The sequence below is a fragment of the Labeo rohita genome, chromosome 12, assembly GCF_022985175.1.
Source record: "Labeo rohita strain BAU-BD-2019 chromosome 12, IGBB_LRoh.1.0, whole genome shotgun sequence".
NCBI classification, from domain to species: domain Eukaryota; kingdom Metazoa; phylum Chordata; class Actinopteri; order Cypriniformes; family Cyprinidae; genus Labeo; species Labeo rohita.
Genome location: NC_066880.1, coordinates 25,995,679 through 26,015,637, shown reverse-complemented (window position 1 = coordinate 26,015,637; position 19,959 = coordinate 25,995,679). Strand labels below are relative to the sequence as shown.

The 19,959-nt window shown below is 35.7% G+C and overlaps 1 protein-coding gene across 3 annotated transcripts in view; it reads left to right on the top strand.

Annotated features, from left to right (window-relative positions):
* sgms1b (sphingomyelin synthase 1b) overlaps nt 1-18,806 on the top strand; it is a 31,942-nt gene extending 13,136 nt beyond the window's left edge. Inside the window, exons 1-6 of one of the 3 annotated variants that reach the window (XM_051124330.1) lie at nt 5,550-6,059; nt 6,861-7,660; nt 10,653-10,770; nt 14,641-14,794; nt 17,147-17,313; nt 17,425-18,806. In XM_051124330.1, coding sequence (XP_050980287.1) covers nt 7,047-7,660; nt 10,653-10,770; nt 14,641-14,794; nt 17,147-17,313; nt 17,425-17,598 — 1,227 coding nt within the window. In that variant the 5' untranslated portion in view covers nt 5,550-6,059; nt 6,861-7,046 and the 3' untranslated portion in view covers nt 17,599-18,806. Of the gene's footprint in view, nt 1-5,549; nt 6,064-6,860; nt 7,661-10,652; nt 10,771-14,640; nt 14,795-17,146; nt 17,314-17,424 lie in introns of those variants that run through there. The other 2 variants (XM_051124329.1, XM_051124328.1) reach the window with 2 other exon arrangements.
* Nucleotides 18,807-19,959: the final 1,153 nt, after the last annotated feature.

The window sequence follows — 19,959 nt, the reverse complement described above, 5'->3', positions numbered from 1 at the left end:
TATGTTCCAAAGAAGCACATGAGATATTGAGCAGGTGACTTTAAGCAGGTGACCGGCTCTAGTAATTTTTTCATTCTCTAACAGTTTACCTCTCAGTTTCCCATTTATGTATTCGACAGCAATGCAATCCTGTCTAATAAAATAATAAATTCAAACCTAAACATCTTTTCTTTGAAATCGTTTGTAGTGACAACTGAAATTTCGGTGGTTTGGTTTGTACTTCTAGCTCATTGTTGTTTTCTGGGTTTTAACCACAGTGTTGCAGTAGATTGTTTGCTTGTTTAAATGGATTACTCATTAAACGTTTTTGAAATAATTTCTGAAGGCCCTAAACCTCCTCCCACAGTCTTAGAGTTTGTCCTTGTTTCTCAGAGGTTGTATAGCACTTAAAGTAACACGCATGGCATCTGCAGATACGTTATATGACATGACTATAGAAAGACAGACTAAATCAGTCTTGTGCGCTTTATTAAGTCATTAGTCAATGGTTACAACTTCTGTTTGACATTAACTGTCACATTCTCAGCCTGGTTATCTTCACTTTTTTTTTTTTTTTTTTTTTTTTTTTACCCCTCTGTGTTTGGAGGAAAAGCTTCTGTACGTGTGACATTCAAAACAACATATGCATTAAATGAGAGAACCACTCCGAATACTTTAATGTCATTAATCTCCTAGTAAATATATGTATTTTTTTGCAATCTATTACATTTATTAATTATATTGTTTTTAAGGATAAGAAAGTCCTGTCCATTTATTCCATGTTTATTGCATGGAAAGTAATTTTAAAAAATCTATAAAATAATAATAAATCTGAATAATAAAAAAGATTGTAAGTATTATAATACAGTATTAATATATAACCTATATTATTAATAATTCGCAATCAATTTAATTTGTTGGCTAACTATGTAACATTTCTAACAATCATTTCTAATGTAACATTTCACTGGCATTCGTTCATGTATTGCACACCCATTGATTTTACCTTACATACAGTAGCTATTATTTGTGCAAAGTGCATTAAAATGTGAACATTATGACATCCTAGAACATGGAAAGCAATATAAATTACAAAAATAATTCTTCAAGCCTTAGCTTAAAGTTCAGGACTATTTGACGCCATTAGTGACTAGTCGACGTCGACTTGAATTTCACTCACATAAATGTCGACTTTAAAAAATCTGAAGTGGGAACTCCTAGTGGGAAAGCAGCAGTTAAGAAAGCATCTGCTCATAGCATTGTGGATGTTTGCGCAAGCTCTGCAATCAGCACTCCCATAAAGTCAAGTCACGCTTATTTATATAATGCTTTATGCAGTTGCTTTAAAACATGTAGTTTTACAGTATTAAACGTTAAAAGCAGTGTCAGTGTCACTTTTAGTTATTACAACAATTTTCTGCTATAAAGCAGGTCAATATGTATATAAATATGTATAGAATGTGTATAACTCAATATTTCAATGAATTGCAAAAGCTGAATAACATGCCTGCAACCATGGCCTGTGGTTGTCGCAGATACCAGTCCTAGTATGTCTTAACATTTTCTTGTTCTTCCAAGCAATGCTATAACTTGGTTTAAAGATGTCAGTATAGCATGCATTAATCTTGTTCAGCTTTTGCTTGCGATGGTGAGAAATGTCACAGGAAACCACAGTTACACTCTGATATAAGTTTTGCATGAGTTATTTTCGTTTATTTTAATTTGCTTTGCATGGTCATTTCAAATAACTGCAAAAGCTATGCTCTTCTCTATACCTCTTATTTTTTTATATATACTGCTGTTTCCTGCAAAATGTGGAAGGGTTTCTCAGTGCTAAAACAACTTTTGTGCAGTGTAGCTTGCAGTCAGCAACAAGTTGTGGCAGGAAGGAAGGCCCTTGCAAGTGCCATTGTGTGTGTGTATATAAATAAGGACCCCTCCCACTATTCCTTGTACACATTTGCAGCTCGATTTACAATTTTTCTGAAAACAAGATCATAACTTTGAATACAAATATACAGTCATTTGCAGAGACTACTGAACTGTTTGAATTTGTTTTGTCCGCATTGGTTTATTACTGTTTACAGACAAATCTACCCACCCTAAACAGCATGTAAACACGAAATGAACTGTGATTGGTCACATGTCTATCGAACAGCATCTGCCTGCTGATTGTTGAAGAAGATTGTTCTTAACCAAAATAAACTGCAAAGTGGACTGAACTTAAAGCTAATTTGCAAAAAAACATTATAGATGCAATGAAACACAAGTAGCGTCAGATCTTTTCTTCTGTACTGCGCACATTCAAGAGGATTATAAAATAAGGTGGGCGGGGACTTGGTTCTATTCTTCTGTTGTTCATTGGATGTTGTGATGTGGGTGTGTACTTAAATATGGAGGCAGATGAATGATTAAACAAGATGTAAAAAAAAATGTTGCAGAAAATGAAGATTATATAAGGATGAATTATTCACAACAAGATCTATAACATGCACTTAGAGATTTCTAAATTTCATTAATTTTCATGTCAAGCATCACCGTCACATAGATTTAGGGCAGATTTACATGACAATGCTGTACTAAAATGAAAATGTTTCTTAAAAGTTTAGCACATAGATGACAATGTTGTCAAAACAATCCCCGTTCATATGGATCCAAGAAAACTGCTAAAAGCGCTATATTATTGCACTCCAGGCCAGTAGTTGGCGATGTTACTTTGTAAAGATGCTTTGTAAACCTGTGCACATACCTATGAACATGTAATTTGCCTCCAGGTCACCATTTTCACAAATTCAGGTTTTTGTAGGTTATGCGGCGATGATAACAGAATAGTTTTCAAATACTTGCAATTTGAAACCTGTTTTTTAAAGTTTGCATTTTCATGTCCCTAAAATAAATGTTGTGTAAATAAATGGCCAAAAATAAAAACTTTAAACGCCCTCATAACCGGGTAAATAACCAATATGAGCTTTTATTAAAAGCCTAAGTGAATTTGTATTTATTTAACTATCTTTAATTGCTACACAACTGTGGCAGAAAAAAAAAGAAAGAACTGAAAACCTCATCAACCATAATGCACTGGACTCAGTCATTTTTGAGCTTGCCTTGGGGCTGCAAAAATGCAGAAGTAGGGTAGATATTACACATTGTTTATTTATTCATAATACTGACATTAGCTGCGTTTCCATTACAAATGTGCACAAAACTTTTGCGATATTTTATAAATGTTGATAAAACACTATTGTGAAATGATGCCGTTTCCATTAAAGGGGTCATCGGATGCTAAGTTCATTTTTACATGTTGTTTGAACATTAATGTGTGTTGGCAGTGTATGTACAAATCTACCCTATAATGATAAAAATCCATGCAGTGGTTTTTAATTAATCTGTAAAAATAATATCCCCTTTTTCAAATCGAGCCATTCTCAGATGCCTTGTAGGTGTGGCGTCACACCAACAGAGGCCGCTCCCATGATAGTTGATTGACATGAGCATTTTACCTCAGATCAGCTGTAACAGTCCGACCTCTTTGTTTCGATGCTGGAGCAGGGATGTAAGTTAGAAAAGAATATCTCCGATTGAGTGATTTAGGTGTTGTGTTGCTGGAACATAGTGGTCGTCATTTACTCCCGACATCTGAGGTGCTGAAGATGCAGTGGATTATGTTTGTTTGTGAAGGGAATGCGCCTCCCGATCTACATATATCGGTCTATGTTTGCGCGAATCATTCGTGATCCAGCTTCACTTACAGCAGAAGTGAGTTTAAGGGTTTTTTATGAATCTTTGCGATCGCCTTTCCTAATAATGTGCCAGTTAGCAAGTTTAGCGGCTAAATGCGGCTAAAGTAAACAGGCTCGTCTTTCCACAGAGAGAAGAGAGGGGCGTGGCAAGCAGAGCTCATTTGCATTTAAAGCACCCACGACCAGAATGAGATGATTTTTGCAAAGCTTATTTTGGCAAGGTAAAAAGGGTGTTGTTTTACACAACCATTGCGAATTTTTAACCAAAGTGTATTATAGACTTTTCATTAAGACCCTAAAGAATCATATCAACTTGTGGAAAATGGGCATCCGATGACCCCTTTAACCGATGTTGTGCGACTAAAACATAATTTTTTCCTGTCACGATAAGTCATGGCGACGGCTGTTGGTAGGTTTACATATATCGCAGTCACCGCACTAGCCATTAATTATAATCAAAGGAGATGTAGGTGTGTATTTTTAGTGAAGCAACGTGGAGGGATGATTCTGAGATGCTTTTTAAACATAACTAGAGTGGCCGCAATCAGCTCAAAGCCATAATATGCCACAGATGTGTCGAGTGTAAATAATGCGTTATCCAAACATTAATGGCAAGGAAAGCCCTTTATAATTGTGAGCAGCCACATATGAAGTGTTTTTTGAGGTTATAGTACATTAAAGAATGATCATGTGACATTTTTATGTACACCAGGTGAAAAAGCTATTTCTATTGCAGTTTTGTGAAATATTTCTTTTTTGAATTGCCCCATGTAAGGGTAAAAATGTTTTTGCTCTAATTGATGTGTTTTCATTGGATGTATTTTCAATTTGCAAATTTAATTATAGGGTAATAGAAATGGAGCTATTGTAAAAATACAAAGCTGGTTGAAAGTCAGTGAACTTATGGTGTGTGCGCACCAAACGCAAAGCCAATATATGCATTGTGTAAATCTATTTTACTCATTTTTTATTTTATAAATGCTTTTGCGAAATGATGGCGTTTTAATTAACCAATGTTATGTGACTAAAACATAATTTTTTCCTCTCGCGATAAGTCATGGTGATGGATGCGAAGCATGGAGAGATGATTCTGGGATGCTTTTTTTTAACATAACCAGAGTGGCCGCGATCAGCTCTGGTGGCCGTGTTGGTGCCGTAATACGTCGCAGACGTGTGCGGTGTAAATAGTGCGTTATCCAAGCATTAATGGCAAGAAAGCCCCTTATACTTGTGAGCATCTACATATGAGGTGTTTTTTGAGGTTATAGTAAATTAAAGAACGATCATGTGCCTTTTACGTACACCAGGTGACATGTAAAAGCGAAAAAACTTCCATTGCAGTTTTGCGAAATATTCCTTTCTTGATTTGCCTGAAAAAACCACCTGGGTTTTTATATGGGAGTTTTTGCGAAATTGACGTGTTTCTATTGGGCGTCTTTTCAGTTCGCAAAATTTAATTTGCACAATTTGAAGCGTAATGAAAACGGAGCTATTGTAAAAATACAAAGCTGGTTTATGTGTCAATAAGCGCTTTGACAAATTTTCGAAATTGCGCAGAAGTAGCGATTGAGGTGTATATCATGCATTCGCGACAATCACATCACCCAGTTCGTGTTATTCGCTTTCTTCGTAAATTTTCGTCTGTTCATGTCTTTGCATTGACTTTGTATCTACTCACATGAGTAATTAAATTCGCTTTTGGTGTGAACACCATTACCCTTTTTGAAGGAGCAATTTTTAGGGACTTCAATTTTTAGACGATCCACTGACTATTGTTACTTTTAAAGAAATGAAAAAGCTTGAAGACCCTTATCACGGAGACTTAGGGTAGGATTTTTTGACTCACCCTGAAAACCCTGGCAACCGCGTAGCAACACGCCCTAGAGCTTTCCTTGGGCAAGAACTAGACAGAGTTTTGGTAAAGTTTTTCACAGGTTCAAAACCATCTTCATGTAGGGGTAACCAGTGAACTCATGGCTGACAACCTCACTAATGCAAGCCAGATGTTGTCCGTGACAGATAGTTCCCTTCCCCCTACTGCTGTAATGTAAACAGTCCTGCCACACCCGTGGAAACACTCGAGAGCTCCTGGAATTCTTGCAGTCAGACGATGCATGTGGTCCTGATCAGTGTGTTTCTGCCCCAGCTCGCAGCCGTTTGAGAACTAAATGTGCTTCTTTTTGTAAATACATGAAGATTAAATATAGCGGGCGACTCTAGCGGTTCACGCTTGCTGTGTTGACTGTATGGCTCCGATGTTGTGTAGTTTGGAAAAGTTTCTTTTAAGGAGTTTCTTCTGTGACTGGAAATTATGCTAAACTCTGACGGAAAGTGAAACTCGTGAGTAAGTTACACATGCTTTTTAACTGCTGTGTTTTTCTCATATCACATAGCTGTCTGGATGTTGTTGCACTCTTAACTGTTTTCATGCGTTTGCTACCATGTACCTGTAAAAACTAGTCAGAATGCATTTGACTGACTTTATTTTTAATCTTAAAGATATTTAAGGTCTAAAAGTTTATTCTCAGATGCTTAAAATTAGTTTTGCATATATTTATGTGCTTTTTATTTTGCTATGTGTAGTGTTTTTTGCAGATTTTTACATAGCAAATAATGATTAAAAACTGTATACTAGTTTATTTCTGATGCTAGATACTGAAAGAACTATGCTAAAGATTTATTCCTAAATGATAAAGATAAAATATAACTTTGTCTTTTTTACTTAAAACTTAAGTGTAAAAGAGGGTGAACTAAATCTAAAACTAAAATCTACAGCATTTGTTGCTTGAAGTAAATGTTAAATAAAATAAAATATAAAAAACGTATTTCATCTAGTTAACAAGGCAACATTTCTTATTTACATTTAGTTTAACTTAATGCACTAAAATAGCTAAACTCATAAATGACAACGAAATTGCAAAAGCTTAACCTGTAAGCATAAAACATAAACATCTTTAATAGTATCTTAACCATACTAAACTAACTCTGGTGTGACATCATGTATGTTGAAGGGCAATAAAAATGTGGGGCAAAAAAAATTTAGTTTTTTTTTTTTTTTTAATTGTTTGCATACATATGTCTTTGCAAACAGAATGTAGAGTGCTTTAGAAATAAATGTACATTTGTCTCTTTACGTTACAGGACCGGCATCTATGAAGAGGCTGTAGATGTGCGTCATATTTGGATTAAACATCTGGAAATTGTGAGCCGTTCCTCCCCATAGCCCTTTACATGTAATGAGCATGGTCAGAGAAGGACTTCGTGTTTCATAGCAGTGTGCGCCTATGTGGGATTCTCCATTGCGTTTCTACAAGCTCAAGGGCTGAGATGAATAAAGTAGCGTCGTGGTCGGAGGAGGAGGTCTCGCTCTGGCTGACCGATCAGGGCCTGCAGGAATACTCGGAAGCATTACGAAACTCCAACGGCCCGGCTTTGTTAAGTCTTACGACGGATGACTTCAAGAGGTCACCCCTCTCCAGGGTCACATCAGACGGTGGTTGTCTGCTCCTGGAGAAGATTGAGACTCTTAAGATCGAGCATCATATAGACATTCACAAGAATGGGCATGCCAACGGCCACATGGTGTTGAATCATGACGGTAACGCTGGGAGTGCCGGAAAAGCTCAGCACAATGGCATGGTGAATGGCTTTCACAAGGAACCAGTGCAGATTCCCATACCAGAGCCGGCTTCTCCGCAGTTCCCTCCCGAATGGGGAAAGACCGGCGTGGCCCTCGTCTACGCCTTATGCTGCTTCGTCTTAACCACCGTCATTATTTCTGTGGTCCATGAACGTGTGCCTCCTAAGGAGGCATCTCCACCACTCCCTGACAAGTTCTTTGACTTTTTTGACCGAGTGGAGTGGGCTTTTACTATATGCGAGATCAACGGAATGATTCTGATGGTCTTGTGGATTATACAGTTGAGTCTCTTAAAACACAAGTGAGTTTCTGAGTAGCACACATTGTATTTGTGAATCATTTAAGAGTCCTTTTGTTTATTACAGGTTGAGAAACCTGTAATGTCCCAGGTGTATTTAAGCCCAAATTCAAAAGGAATACATAATAGATGATAATTTGCTTAAAGGGATAGTTAACCCAAAAATGTAAATTCTATCAGTAATTACTTGTCCTAAACCTGTAAGACCATCGTGCATCTTCAGAAAACAATATTTTTGATGAAATCCAAGAGCTTTCTGACCCTGCATAGACCACAAATGCGTGTGTCTCATGCCGAAGTGTGTCGAGTGCTGACACAGAAGAGAAGAAATTGTTGAATAAAGTCAGTATTTTTGTTTTCTTTGCGCTAAAAAAAGTATTCTCGTAGCTTCATAAAATTAAGGGTGAACCACGGATTTAATTAATGACAGAATTTTCATTTTTGGGTGAACTTTTCCTTCAAAGATAGTGATGAGAATTTTAGACTTTGACATTGTTTTTGACAATCAAGCATTTTCAGTTAAATTAATTTTGAAATCACATAATAATGTGAATAATATTTTATTGCATTACAGTAATAAGGGGTGCTTAATAACTGTCAAAAAAAAAAACAATTATATATTTGGGTAACAGTAATTAGAAGAAAATATAATTTAATTTTCTTGCATTATAGTAATGAGAATGTGTTGCAGTAATGCAAAAATGTAAATTATATTGTTTTCTGATTACTGTTATATGAATAATAAAATATTTAAATAATATTTTAGTGCTAATTAAGCACAATTTTCACAAAAAATATCATTACTGTAATGCAAAAATTATATTTTCTTATCATTTTCTGATAATAGAAGTAACATTATTTAAAAGGGGTCATTGGATGCCCATTTTCCACAAGTTGATATGATTCCTTAGGGTCTTAATGAAAAGTCTATAACATGCTTTGGTTAAAATTTCTTAATGGTAGTGTAAATGTTTTTAAAAAATTTTACCTTGCCAAATTCAGCTCTGCAAAAATCATCCTGTTCTGGTTGAGGTTGCTTTAAATGTTAATGAGCTCTGCTCGCCCCGCCCCTCTTTTCTGTTTGTGGAGTGACAAGCCTGTTTACTTTAGCCACGTTCAGCCGCTAAACTTGCTAACTAGCACATTATTAGGAAAGGTGATCGCAAAGATTCATAAAAAAATATATAATTTTTTCACAGTTAACCCCTGTATGGTGTTTGGGTCTGTGGGACCCGTTTTCACTTTTTGTCAAAAGAAAAATGATATGAATAATTATTTTTTAAAACTCATACTCTTTGGCCTTGGCTCATTTTCTGTGAAGAACATTTTCAATGACCACACACTGTACACCCCACCTACACACTTATGTTACATACAGGATGTTCGGGTCCACTGGACCCGGGCCTATTAAAGAGTGGAAATTTTAGGTCCTGTGTAACTTCACTCTGTCCCCCTATTGTCTGGGCCTGCTGTTAGTATGTGTGTGTGGTTCTGTGTGTGTATGTGTGAATATATGTGAGAGACAGAGTTTGTGAGAGTGTGAGTGTGAAAGTGTGAGTTGTGTGCTTCTGCCCTCTCATTCTCACGCAAAGTTGTAGTGCTTTTAATTTATAAATGTGATCTAACAAAGGAAAAGGGCAAATATCAGCCATAAATGCTGTTTATATAGTTTGTAATTGGGATGAAGTAACATCTGTTGAGTATTTTAACATAATTTTTTTTAATTGTGTTGAATTAAAAACCCAAAAATGCAACGGGTCCACCAGACCCACGAGCACTGGCTGAGTAACAAAAATACGAACACCATACAAGGGTTAAGCACAAATTTCACTAAAATTATTATTAGTCCAGGAAAATATTATTCTCATTGCTGTAATTCAAATTTAAATGAGTGACAATTGCTTATGATTGTTTTATAAATAAAATACTATTTAAATATTTTCATAATTACAATTACAAGTACAGTTTTCATAAGTACAGTTTTTCGCTTAAATGACCATTACCACAATTAAAAAAAATTTTTTTTTGTTAATGTAATGCAGAAAGATTTAAATTCGATTTTAAATTCTATTTAAAATAATTAAAATTATATGAATAAAATATTATTTAAATATTTTAAATAATATCACAATTTCACAATGTCACAATTTAATCATCACCGAAATGCAAGGCAATATTATTCTCATTACTGTAATGTAGAAAAAATGGCTTGAATATTTTGTTCTCATTGCTATCATATGAATAAAATAGGAATAAAATATTACTTAAATATAATATTTAATATAATTTATTTAAGTGTAATATTTAAACACTTGAGCATAAAGTTCCCTCATATCATCATTACCATAATGCATAAACATTCTCATTACTGTAATGTTTTTTTGACAAATATCTGTATTTCACTTAGTGCTGTCAATCGATTAATCGCATAAAAAATATATATATATATATATTTATATATATATATGTATGTATGTATGTATGTGTGTGTGTGTGTGTGTACTGTGTATATTTATTGTGTTTATATAAATACACATGCATGTATATATTTAGGAAAAACGTGTTTTTATATTAAATATATTTATATATAATATAAATTATATGTGCGTGGAAATGTATACATGTAAAAATTAAAATATTTTCTAAATATATACTGTATGTGTGTACTGTATACACACATATATTATGTAAACAAAAACGTTTATTTGGGATGTGATTAATCACGATTAATCATTTGACAGCGCTTACTTCACTATATGAATCATTGAGAATCATCATGTAAAATCATGGTAATGAGAGTTTAGGGGAAATGTGCTTAATTGTCATGATTGTATTTTCACAACTCAATATCTTATTGAGTAAACCAAGTCTAATTTCTTATTTGTGTCTGTTAATTTTGGGGTGAAATGTAAAACGTGACTCGCTTGGATATTGTCAGGTTTGCTCTAGTAGTACTTTTATTAAAATATTAAATCACCACATCATCTTTTCACAGATCAATTGTTGGTCGACGCTTCTTTTTCATAGTCGGGACGCTCTACCTCTACAGGTGCATCACCATGTACATAACTACTCTTCCAGTGCCTGGCATGCACTTCAGATGCTCTCCAAAGGTAAAAACAAAAAAGGTTGCTTTCTTTTTCCATTCTCATATTACTTTATAACAATGTTGAAGTTAATAATTACCACAACTAACTTTGCAAAACAGGCTTGTTGGCCAGTTAAAGGAATAGTTCACCATAAATATTTAGAATAGAGTGGATAAGGATAGTGACTCCTTTTGAAGCTTTAAAAATAGAAGTATCATAAAAAGCTTGTTTGTGATTAAACCTTACACATTCACATGTTCAGGCATAGACCATGTAATTATCCTGGCTGCTTTAATGATGCATACTTGTATAATGCTTCACTGTAGCGAAAGATTAGAGAATGGTGTTTGTATGTGATGTACTGAATTACATTTTCGTCCCAGAGCCTTTCTGGTTTATCCTGTGTAACAGGATAGGTGAGGTGACCATCTATGTCTTGAAGAGTTGATGTAAAGTATTTGCGAGTGTTCTATAAATGTCCTCAGAGCAGAGGTCACAAAGGGACATATTTCACATTGGACGGAGAAGCCGTTCATGGAAAATGTGAAGTGTGCTATTTTCATCTGTTTTTCCTTCCATATGCGCTGGCAAGCCTCTTATATTGAGGAAGACACAGGGGGATAGAGTGTTGGAAAGCAGTTGATGGGATTTTTTATTTTTTACTTCATTTTAATTTCCATTACTTTTATGGAATCTGCCAGCCCGATCTCATGAGAAAAAATATATATATTTTATAAGGTGGCAATTACATATGAATTTGTACAATGGATTTTTTATGGAAATGTACAGTTTTTAAGAAAAAAAAAAAACAAAACTTAAGAATCTACCCCTAATATTCTAATTACTGTTATATTAATAGTATATTCATATATATTCATAAATATAAACTATATTTTTGACAATTACACACAATTTCACTGACATGATCATTAATCCAACAATATACTATTACTGTAATGCAAAAAACTAAAATGAGATTTTCTTATGTTTATTGATTTTATTAGTAAAATATTGTTAGAATAATATTTTGCAAAACGTTTACTTAAATGGTCATTACAATTATTGAAAGAAAATATTATTTTTATTATTGTAGTTCAATATTTCAAAGGTATTTTCTTAAGCTTACTTTTATATGAATAAAACATTATTTAAATAATATTTTAATGTCAGTTAAGCACAATTCTCCCTTAAAGGGGTGCTATTATGCTTTATCACTTTTTGAACTTTAGTCAGTGGGTGGTGTGTATGTTTGGGCATAAAAAACAAAGTTACAAATCTTAAAGTCCACTCCAAAATCCCTTTTTAAGAACTACAACGAATGTCTCCTTTGGACTACAGCGTTTGTTTTCCGCTTGCAGTGACGTCACAACGCGGTCCATTAGAATATCATTAAAATAAATCCCGCCCATGGAAGTTCTAATTGCTGGTTGGGGTGTAGGGATGAGGTGGAGGATTAGCCTAACTTTAGCGATGCAGCGCGGAGAGCCACTTCAACGAGCCGCAGCGTTGGCGGTTTTAACACAAGCATTGACTAGAGCGGCCACTTCAGAGCAGTAACGCGCCACAGACGTGTGCAGTACAGGGGGTCCAAACACATACTGAAGCCGCAATCTACTCCGGTTGCCGCGTCAGAGCCGTAACGTGCCGCAGACGTGTGCAGTGTGTGGTAAGAGATTTATCCATCATACAGTGTGGATATCTTCACTTATAACATTTGTGTTTATTAAAATGCATAAACTTGCACTAGAATAGGCTAGGCTGATCAGTGATGATGTTCTTTGATAATGTTAGGCTGCTTTTAGCCTTATGCTGGAGCTGGTTTTGGGCAATGAAACTAAGCATGTAAATAATTAAATACATTAGCACGATAATATCATGTATTGGCGATCTTTCAGGCTGACGATATGACCCAACACTACTGTAGCGTATTATTTACTCTCCCTCCATGCATCCTAGGTGTATATGACTTCCCTCTTTCAGACGAATGCAGTCAGAGTTATATTAAAATTTATCCTGGCACTCCCAAGCTTTAGAACGGCATAGACGGGTGTTTCTTAAACCTTACACATTCATATGTTCAGGCATAGACCATGTAATTATCCTGGCTGCTTTAATGATGCATACTTGTATAATGCTTCACTTTAGTGAAAGATTAGAGAATGGTATTTGTTTGTATGTGATGTATTGAATTAAATATACATTTTTTGTCCCAGAGCCTTTCTGGTTTATTCTGTGTAACAGGGTAGGTGAGGTGACCATCTATGTCTTGAAGAGTTGATGTAAAGTACACTTTAATCTAGCTTGCGCTAACAGCTGTACAAAGAACTTGCTTCTTTGACAAGGGGTATGGCAGTACTGAAACACATCTAAGCTGTTCGCCAATCGCAACACAGTGGGACAGCTAACCAATCACAACACATTGAGTTTTCTGGAAGGTGGGCCTTCATTAAACCCGGAATTAATCGAGTCTTTTGTGCTAGGCTGGGAGAAATGTATTATAATAATGTAAATTATGTTAAAAGCATGTACCAAGCATGAAAGCATGTTCTAGTACACTCCCAAAACCAAATCAAGACTTTGTAAAAGAGCATAATAGGACCCCTTTAAATGATCATGCAAGACAATATTATTCTCAGAATTGTAAAGATTTTAAAGTTTCTGTAAGAAATATATATATATATATTTGAATGATATTTTGTTCTCTTTGCTTTAATATAAATAAAATGGTATTTAAATAATATTTTTGGGGTTGTGAACATGCCTGGAAAGTTTTGCACAAATTTTCTTTTGCAGTTGTGAGGTTAACAAGTCAGCTTGATCTGCCCATTTCATTGCTTAACACACAGACCCAAAACAAAAAATATATATTTTATGTCAGTTTCTCAACTACCCTCTGAGATTTTTACATTTTAGAGTTGCGCTTTTAGAAGAAATGTACACTGTGTTTGTGCATGTGAATTTAGCTAAGAATCAACCACTACAGGAAAGCACATGCAAAAAAAAAAATATAATAATAATAATAAAAATAAATAAATAAATAAAAAAAGAAATGATAAATAATTATTCAAAAATTTTATTCACACAAAACAAATTTTTAAAAAATAGTTATACAGTTTAAAAAATCAAACTGGTAAATTTTTTTGTAATGTGTGAAAACTGTTTAACTGTTTTTAGTTTAACAGTTTAACTGTTTTTACCTGTTTAGTTTACTTTTTTTTTTTTTTTTTTGATTATTATTATTATTATTATTATTTTGTTTTTTGGAACGCAATGATTTACAGTTATACAAGGTTTGAATAAAATATGCAAAGTATTTATGTCTTTTTTTTAAAGTGATGAAAATGAATAGGGAACTGTTTTCTGCAGCAGTGGGGCTCTTTCCGGACAGTGTAAATCCTAAGACCAAATCTGCACGTACCGGAAAAATGAGCAGTATTATTGTGAAATGAAATATTTTTTTTTAGCAGTGTAACTCCTCTAGTACTACCATGCTGACAGTCCACTGGTGATTCTTTTGTGACTGTGTGTATGACTCAGCTGATGAGATGCACTGAACACTCATGCTAGCTACACCAGGCAGGAAATCCACACCACAGGACCTGCAGGAAACACTTATTATCAAGCCCAGCAAATCTTTGCACTCTTGTTAGAACCTGTTTTCCTGCTGAATGCAGTTGCTGAAAGAAAGCCCAGGCAAAAACACCAAGAACTTTGTTTTGTAGGAGCCATTTTTTGCTTTTATGTTGAATCTCAAAGGGCTTATTTGTTGATTTATGCGGTCAACATGAACACATGCTGAGTTTGTTGAAACAAAATAGGACAAGCAGTTTAAAGAAATTTAAGGAATTATGGGAGAATGTCATGATGCTAATGCTTATTTGTTGTTTCTGGCAGCTGTACGGTGACTGGGAATCTCAGATGCGGCGGGTGATGAAAATGATTGCAGGAGGGGGTCTAACCATCACGGGCTCTCATAACATGTGTGGAGACTACTTGTACAGCGGCCACACGGTCATGCTGACCCTTACTTATCTCTTCATGAAGGAGTGTGAGTAACTGAGACAACACTGTCCTCTAGTGGGCAGCTGAAGCACTAGGTTTTGATTATATACTGCTACCAAATAGTATTTGCATATTAAGATACACTCAAAAGTGTAAGAATTTTTGCATTCCTGTGTCTGTTTGGATCAGGCGGATCATAAGCTTAAAAAGTAGTACCATAGTATTTGTCAGCCAGAACTATATTTTATATATCAGTGCTCCTTGTTACAGTGTAATTATACATTTAAGTTCTGAATAATATTAATTAATTATAAGTACTTACTATATGATCAGGTCATACAAAATGCATGTTATCTTTTTATTTAGTACTGACCTGAATAAGATAGTTCACAAGAGAAAATAATAGTTGAATTTATAAAATTGACCCTATTCAGAAGTTTACATACGCTTGATTCTTAATACTGTGTTGTTACCTCAATGATCCACAGTTTTTTGTTGCCCTTGTTTGTCCTGAATAGTTAAACTGTCTTCTGTTCTTCAGAAAAATCCTTCAGGTCCCACAAATTCTTTTTTTTTTTCAGCATTTGTATGTATTTGAACCCATTTCAGCAATGACTGTATGATTTTGAGATCCATCGTTTCACACTGAGGACAACTGAGAGACTCATATCTTTCTATTACAGAAGGTTCAAATGCTCACTGATGCTTCAGAAGAAAACACAAACAAACAAACAAACACAATGCATTAAAGGGGTCATCAGATGCCCATTTTCCACAAGTTGATATGATTCTTTAGGGTCTTAATGAAAAGTCTATAATATTCTTTGGTTAAAAATTCTCAATGATTGTGTAAAACAACACTTTTTTTACCTTGCCAAAATCAGCTCTGCAAAAATGATCTCATTCTGGTCGAGGCTGTTTTAAATGCAAATGAGCTCTGCTCGCCCCGCCCCTCTCTTCTCTCTGTAGCTGCTAAACGTGCTAACCAGCACATTATTAGGAAAGGCGATCGCAAAGATTCATAAAAAAACCCCTTATACTCACTTCTGCTGTAAGTGAAGCTGGATTACGAATGATTCCCACGAACATAGCTGGATATATGTAGATCGGGAGGCGCATTCCCTTCATAAACAAATGTAATCCACTGCATCTTCAGCTGCTCAGATGTCGGGAGTAAATGACGACCACTATGTTCATTATTACATCCAGCAACACAATACCTCAGTCGCTCAATCAGAGATATTCTTGTCTAACTTACATCCCTGCTTCGGCATTGAAACAAAGAGGGCGGACTGGTACAACTGATCTTAGGTAAGATGCTCATGTCAATCAACTATCGTGGGAGCGCCCTCTGTCGGTGTGACCCCATAACAACAGGCATCTGAGAATGGCTCGATTTGAAAAAGGGGATATTATTTTTATAGATTACTTAAAAACCACTGCATGGATTTTTATAATTATAGGGTAGATTTGTACATACACTTCCAACACACATTAATGTTCAAACAACATGTAAAAGTGAACACTGCATCCAATGACCCCTTTAAGAGCAGAGGGGTGAAAACTTTTTGAATTTGAAGATCAGAGTAAATTTAACTTATTTTGTCTTTTGGGAAACATGTATTTTCTGTAGCTTTTGAAGTGCAGTACTAAATGAAAGGAAATGTGATATTTGGGCAAAATAAGAAAAATGTACACATCTTCCTTCTGTTCAAAAGTTTTCACCCCCAGTTGTTAATGAATGGATTTTCCTTCTAGAGCATCAGTGAGCATTTAAACCTTCTGTAATAGTTGCATATGAGTCCCTCAGTTGTCCTCAGTGTAATAAGATGGATCTCAAAATCATACAGTCATTGTTGGAAAGGGTTCAAATGCACAAAAATGCTAAAAAACCAAAGACTTAGTGGGACCTGAAGGATTTTTCTGAAGAACAGCGGCCAGGACAAACAAGGGACTCATGAACAACTATCACTAAACAGAACAAAACAAAACACAAAAAAACACACACACAGCTGTGGATCATTCAGGTAACAACAGAATATTAAGAATCAAGTGTATGTAAACTTTTGAACAGGGTCATTTTTATAAATTCAACTATTATTTTCTCCTGTGGACTGTATGTAAGTGTCTTTTATGTGAAATATCTTATTCAGGTCAGTACTACCTAAAAAAAATCCCTCTTATTTTGGTAAAATAATTAACATTTTGCAGATTCTGCAAGGTCTGTGTAAACTTTTTTGACCTCAACTGTAAATATTACTCTAGAATGTTTTCTGATTTTTGCCTTATTTCATTAGGTAAACTCAAACTGCTGTTCTTCTTGCATTAGCCTTGAAGCGAATAGTCTGTAATCTTATATTCTACATTATAACACCCCTGAATTTCTTGCTTCTCACAGATGCTCCTAGAAGGTTTTGGTGGTACCACTGGAGCTGTTGGGCTCTCTGTGCAGTAGGAGTGTTTTGCATCCTTCTTGCTCATGACCACTACACGATTGATGTTGTTGTGGCCTACTTCATCACCACACGTCTCTTCTGGTGGTATCACACAATGGCCAACCAACAAGTAAGTCTGTTTGTTTTGGCAAGCCACAGAGCTAAAATGTTCCATTCAGAGCTGTGAGTCAACCAGCTTATGTTTTTTTTTTTAAACCTGCTTCATCTACATCTTTTCTAGGCGCTCAAAGAGACTTCTCAGACCAACTTTTTCACCCACGTTTGGTGGTACAGATTTTTCCGGTACCTGGAAAACAACGTTCCAACTGCCGTCCCCCGCAGCTACCAGAAGCCCTTCTCGTGGCAATCGCTGCATTGGGGCCATGTGAAGTACACACGGATAGACTCAGACTGACTAATGTGCAAAGTTAGACATTGGTCTCCAAAACATGTGCCCAAAGTGCCAGAGCAAGCCTGAAGTTGTAGCTAATCCCTTTAACTAACAAAACCAGTCATCCAAAGCATCTCATTTCCGTATGACGTCCTTGCAGGATTGGTTTTGGATGTAAAACATAGCACATATGGAGTTGAGAACAAAAATGCCTTTGGTCAGTGATTTTCTTCTCCCCAATTGTGTTACTGAGCTTGCGTTGGCCCGTGGCATCATCCAACATTGCACCAACAAAATTCACAAAAGTAAAGCCAGCAAATTAAATGCCAAGTTATTTGTTTTCAAGTTTGCCCCCGTTTACAGGCCTAAAGCCATCTTTTCCAAGCTATTTTTGTTAAATCAAGTAAGCAATCTGACAAACTAAATATTGCATTTTTCTGTTTGGAAGGAACGAGAATCAGTTTTGTACAGCCTTACATTTTTCTAGATGTCTGCTAAACAAGCTGTCAGAGGAGGTTTATATGAATATAATTTTTTATTTTTTAAGCTAATTCTTTATTTCAAGAGCAACAGATGTCGTTTATCGTTTTGGATAATCTAATGCTCCTCAGTGCCTTAATAGTTCATCGCGAACAGTGTTCTGGCGGTCAACTGTAGTAATGTATTTATGTTCGAAGACAATTTCAGTGTTTTGGACTTCATATTCGGAGTGGTCGTGCAAACTCATGTACCACATATGCTTGAAACAGAACTCACCTCGTCGCTCGAATGTACCAATACTGTTATTTCCATGACCGTGTCCGCAAAGCTAATTTCATGGTCCATAAGCATTTCTCCACTGTTGGTTTCGGAATGTATTTATTTATGTCTTTGTTATGTTATATTTAGTATTTCTCTCTGGAATTGTTTCTTTTGGAATGTTGTTTGTCTCTCAGACAGCTGGTGCTTTATGGCTCTGAATGAAATACAGGTCTCTGGAGGATTCAGTTCTGGGTTTGACTGACAAGGCGATGTGAAGCGATCCATCCTTTCAACGAGCCAGAACAGATGATCTGCCCCATTGACCATCCAACACAACAAGCTGCTATATTGTGATGTAAAAGTAGGAGGTGTTCGTCCAATGATAAACAAATAAATTACAAAATATTAGCACAAAACAGCTTTGCTTGCTTATTTGATTCTATTTTTAGTGACAGTATCTACAGTCATGTGAAAACGTTAGGACACCCTATTGAATTTCATGGTTTTCTGTATCAGGACATAATAAAAAAATAATCTGGTCCTTGGCAGGTCTTAAAATTTGAAAAATAAATCCTCAGATAAACGTCATCACATGACATATCACACAGTGTCATTATTTATTTAAGAAAAATACAGCCAAGAGGTAAAAGCCATGTGTGACAAAGTTAGGACACCCTATGAGAAATTTGCCTGTAGATCCACTTTTAGCAGCAATTACTTGAAGCATTCATTTTCTGTGTGACTTCAGTCTCTCACATCGTTTTGGAGAAATTTGGACCACTCTTCTTTTCAACGTTGCTCCAGTTTATTGAGGTTTGTGGGCATTTGCTTATGCACAGCTCTCACCACAGCATTTGAGTCAGGATGAGCTCTGGACTTGGACTGGACTATTGCAACACCTTGATTCTTTTCAGCCATTCTGTTGTAGATTTGCTGGTGTGCTTGGGATCATCGTCCTGTTGCATGACCCAATTTTGGCCCAACTTTAGATGTCTGACACATGCCCTCACATTTGACTGTAGAATACTTTGATATACAGAGGAGTTCATGGCCAACTCAATGACTGTGAGGTGCCCAGGTCCTGTGGCTACAAAACAAGCCCAAAATTATCAGCCCTCATCCAGCATGCTTGTCTTTTGGTATGAGGTGTTTGTGCTGATATGCTCTTTAGGTTTTCACCAAACTTGGTGCTGTGCATTATGGCCAAACATCTCCACTTCAGTCTCGTCTGTTCAAAGGACATTATTCTAGAAGACTTGTGTTTTGTTCAGATTACTCTTCTCAGATTGATTGCAGCAACAATTGCTTCTCTAAGATGATTGCTGATGTCTTAACTCCTTGGCATTGTGTTAACACACATCTGAAGGCTTTAGACCACCAAACTGCCAAAGCTTATGCTTTTATAGAGGCGCTCAGACTGGCTGATGATCAGTTAATCAAAGGTATTGTATTAGCAGTGCTTGACTGTTATTTACCCTCTTAATTCCAATGTTAACAGTATGGCTTTTTCATTTTGGCTTTATTTTTGTTCAGTAAATAATGACACTGTGCAATCAGGCATGCGTTTTTGTTCATCTGAGGTTGTATTTTCGAAATTTTAAGACCAGCCAAGAACCAGTTTTTTTTAATGATGTCCTGATATGG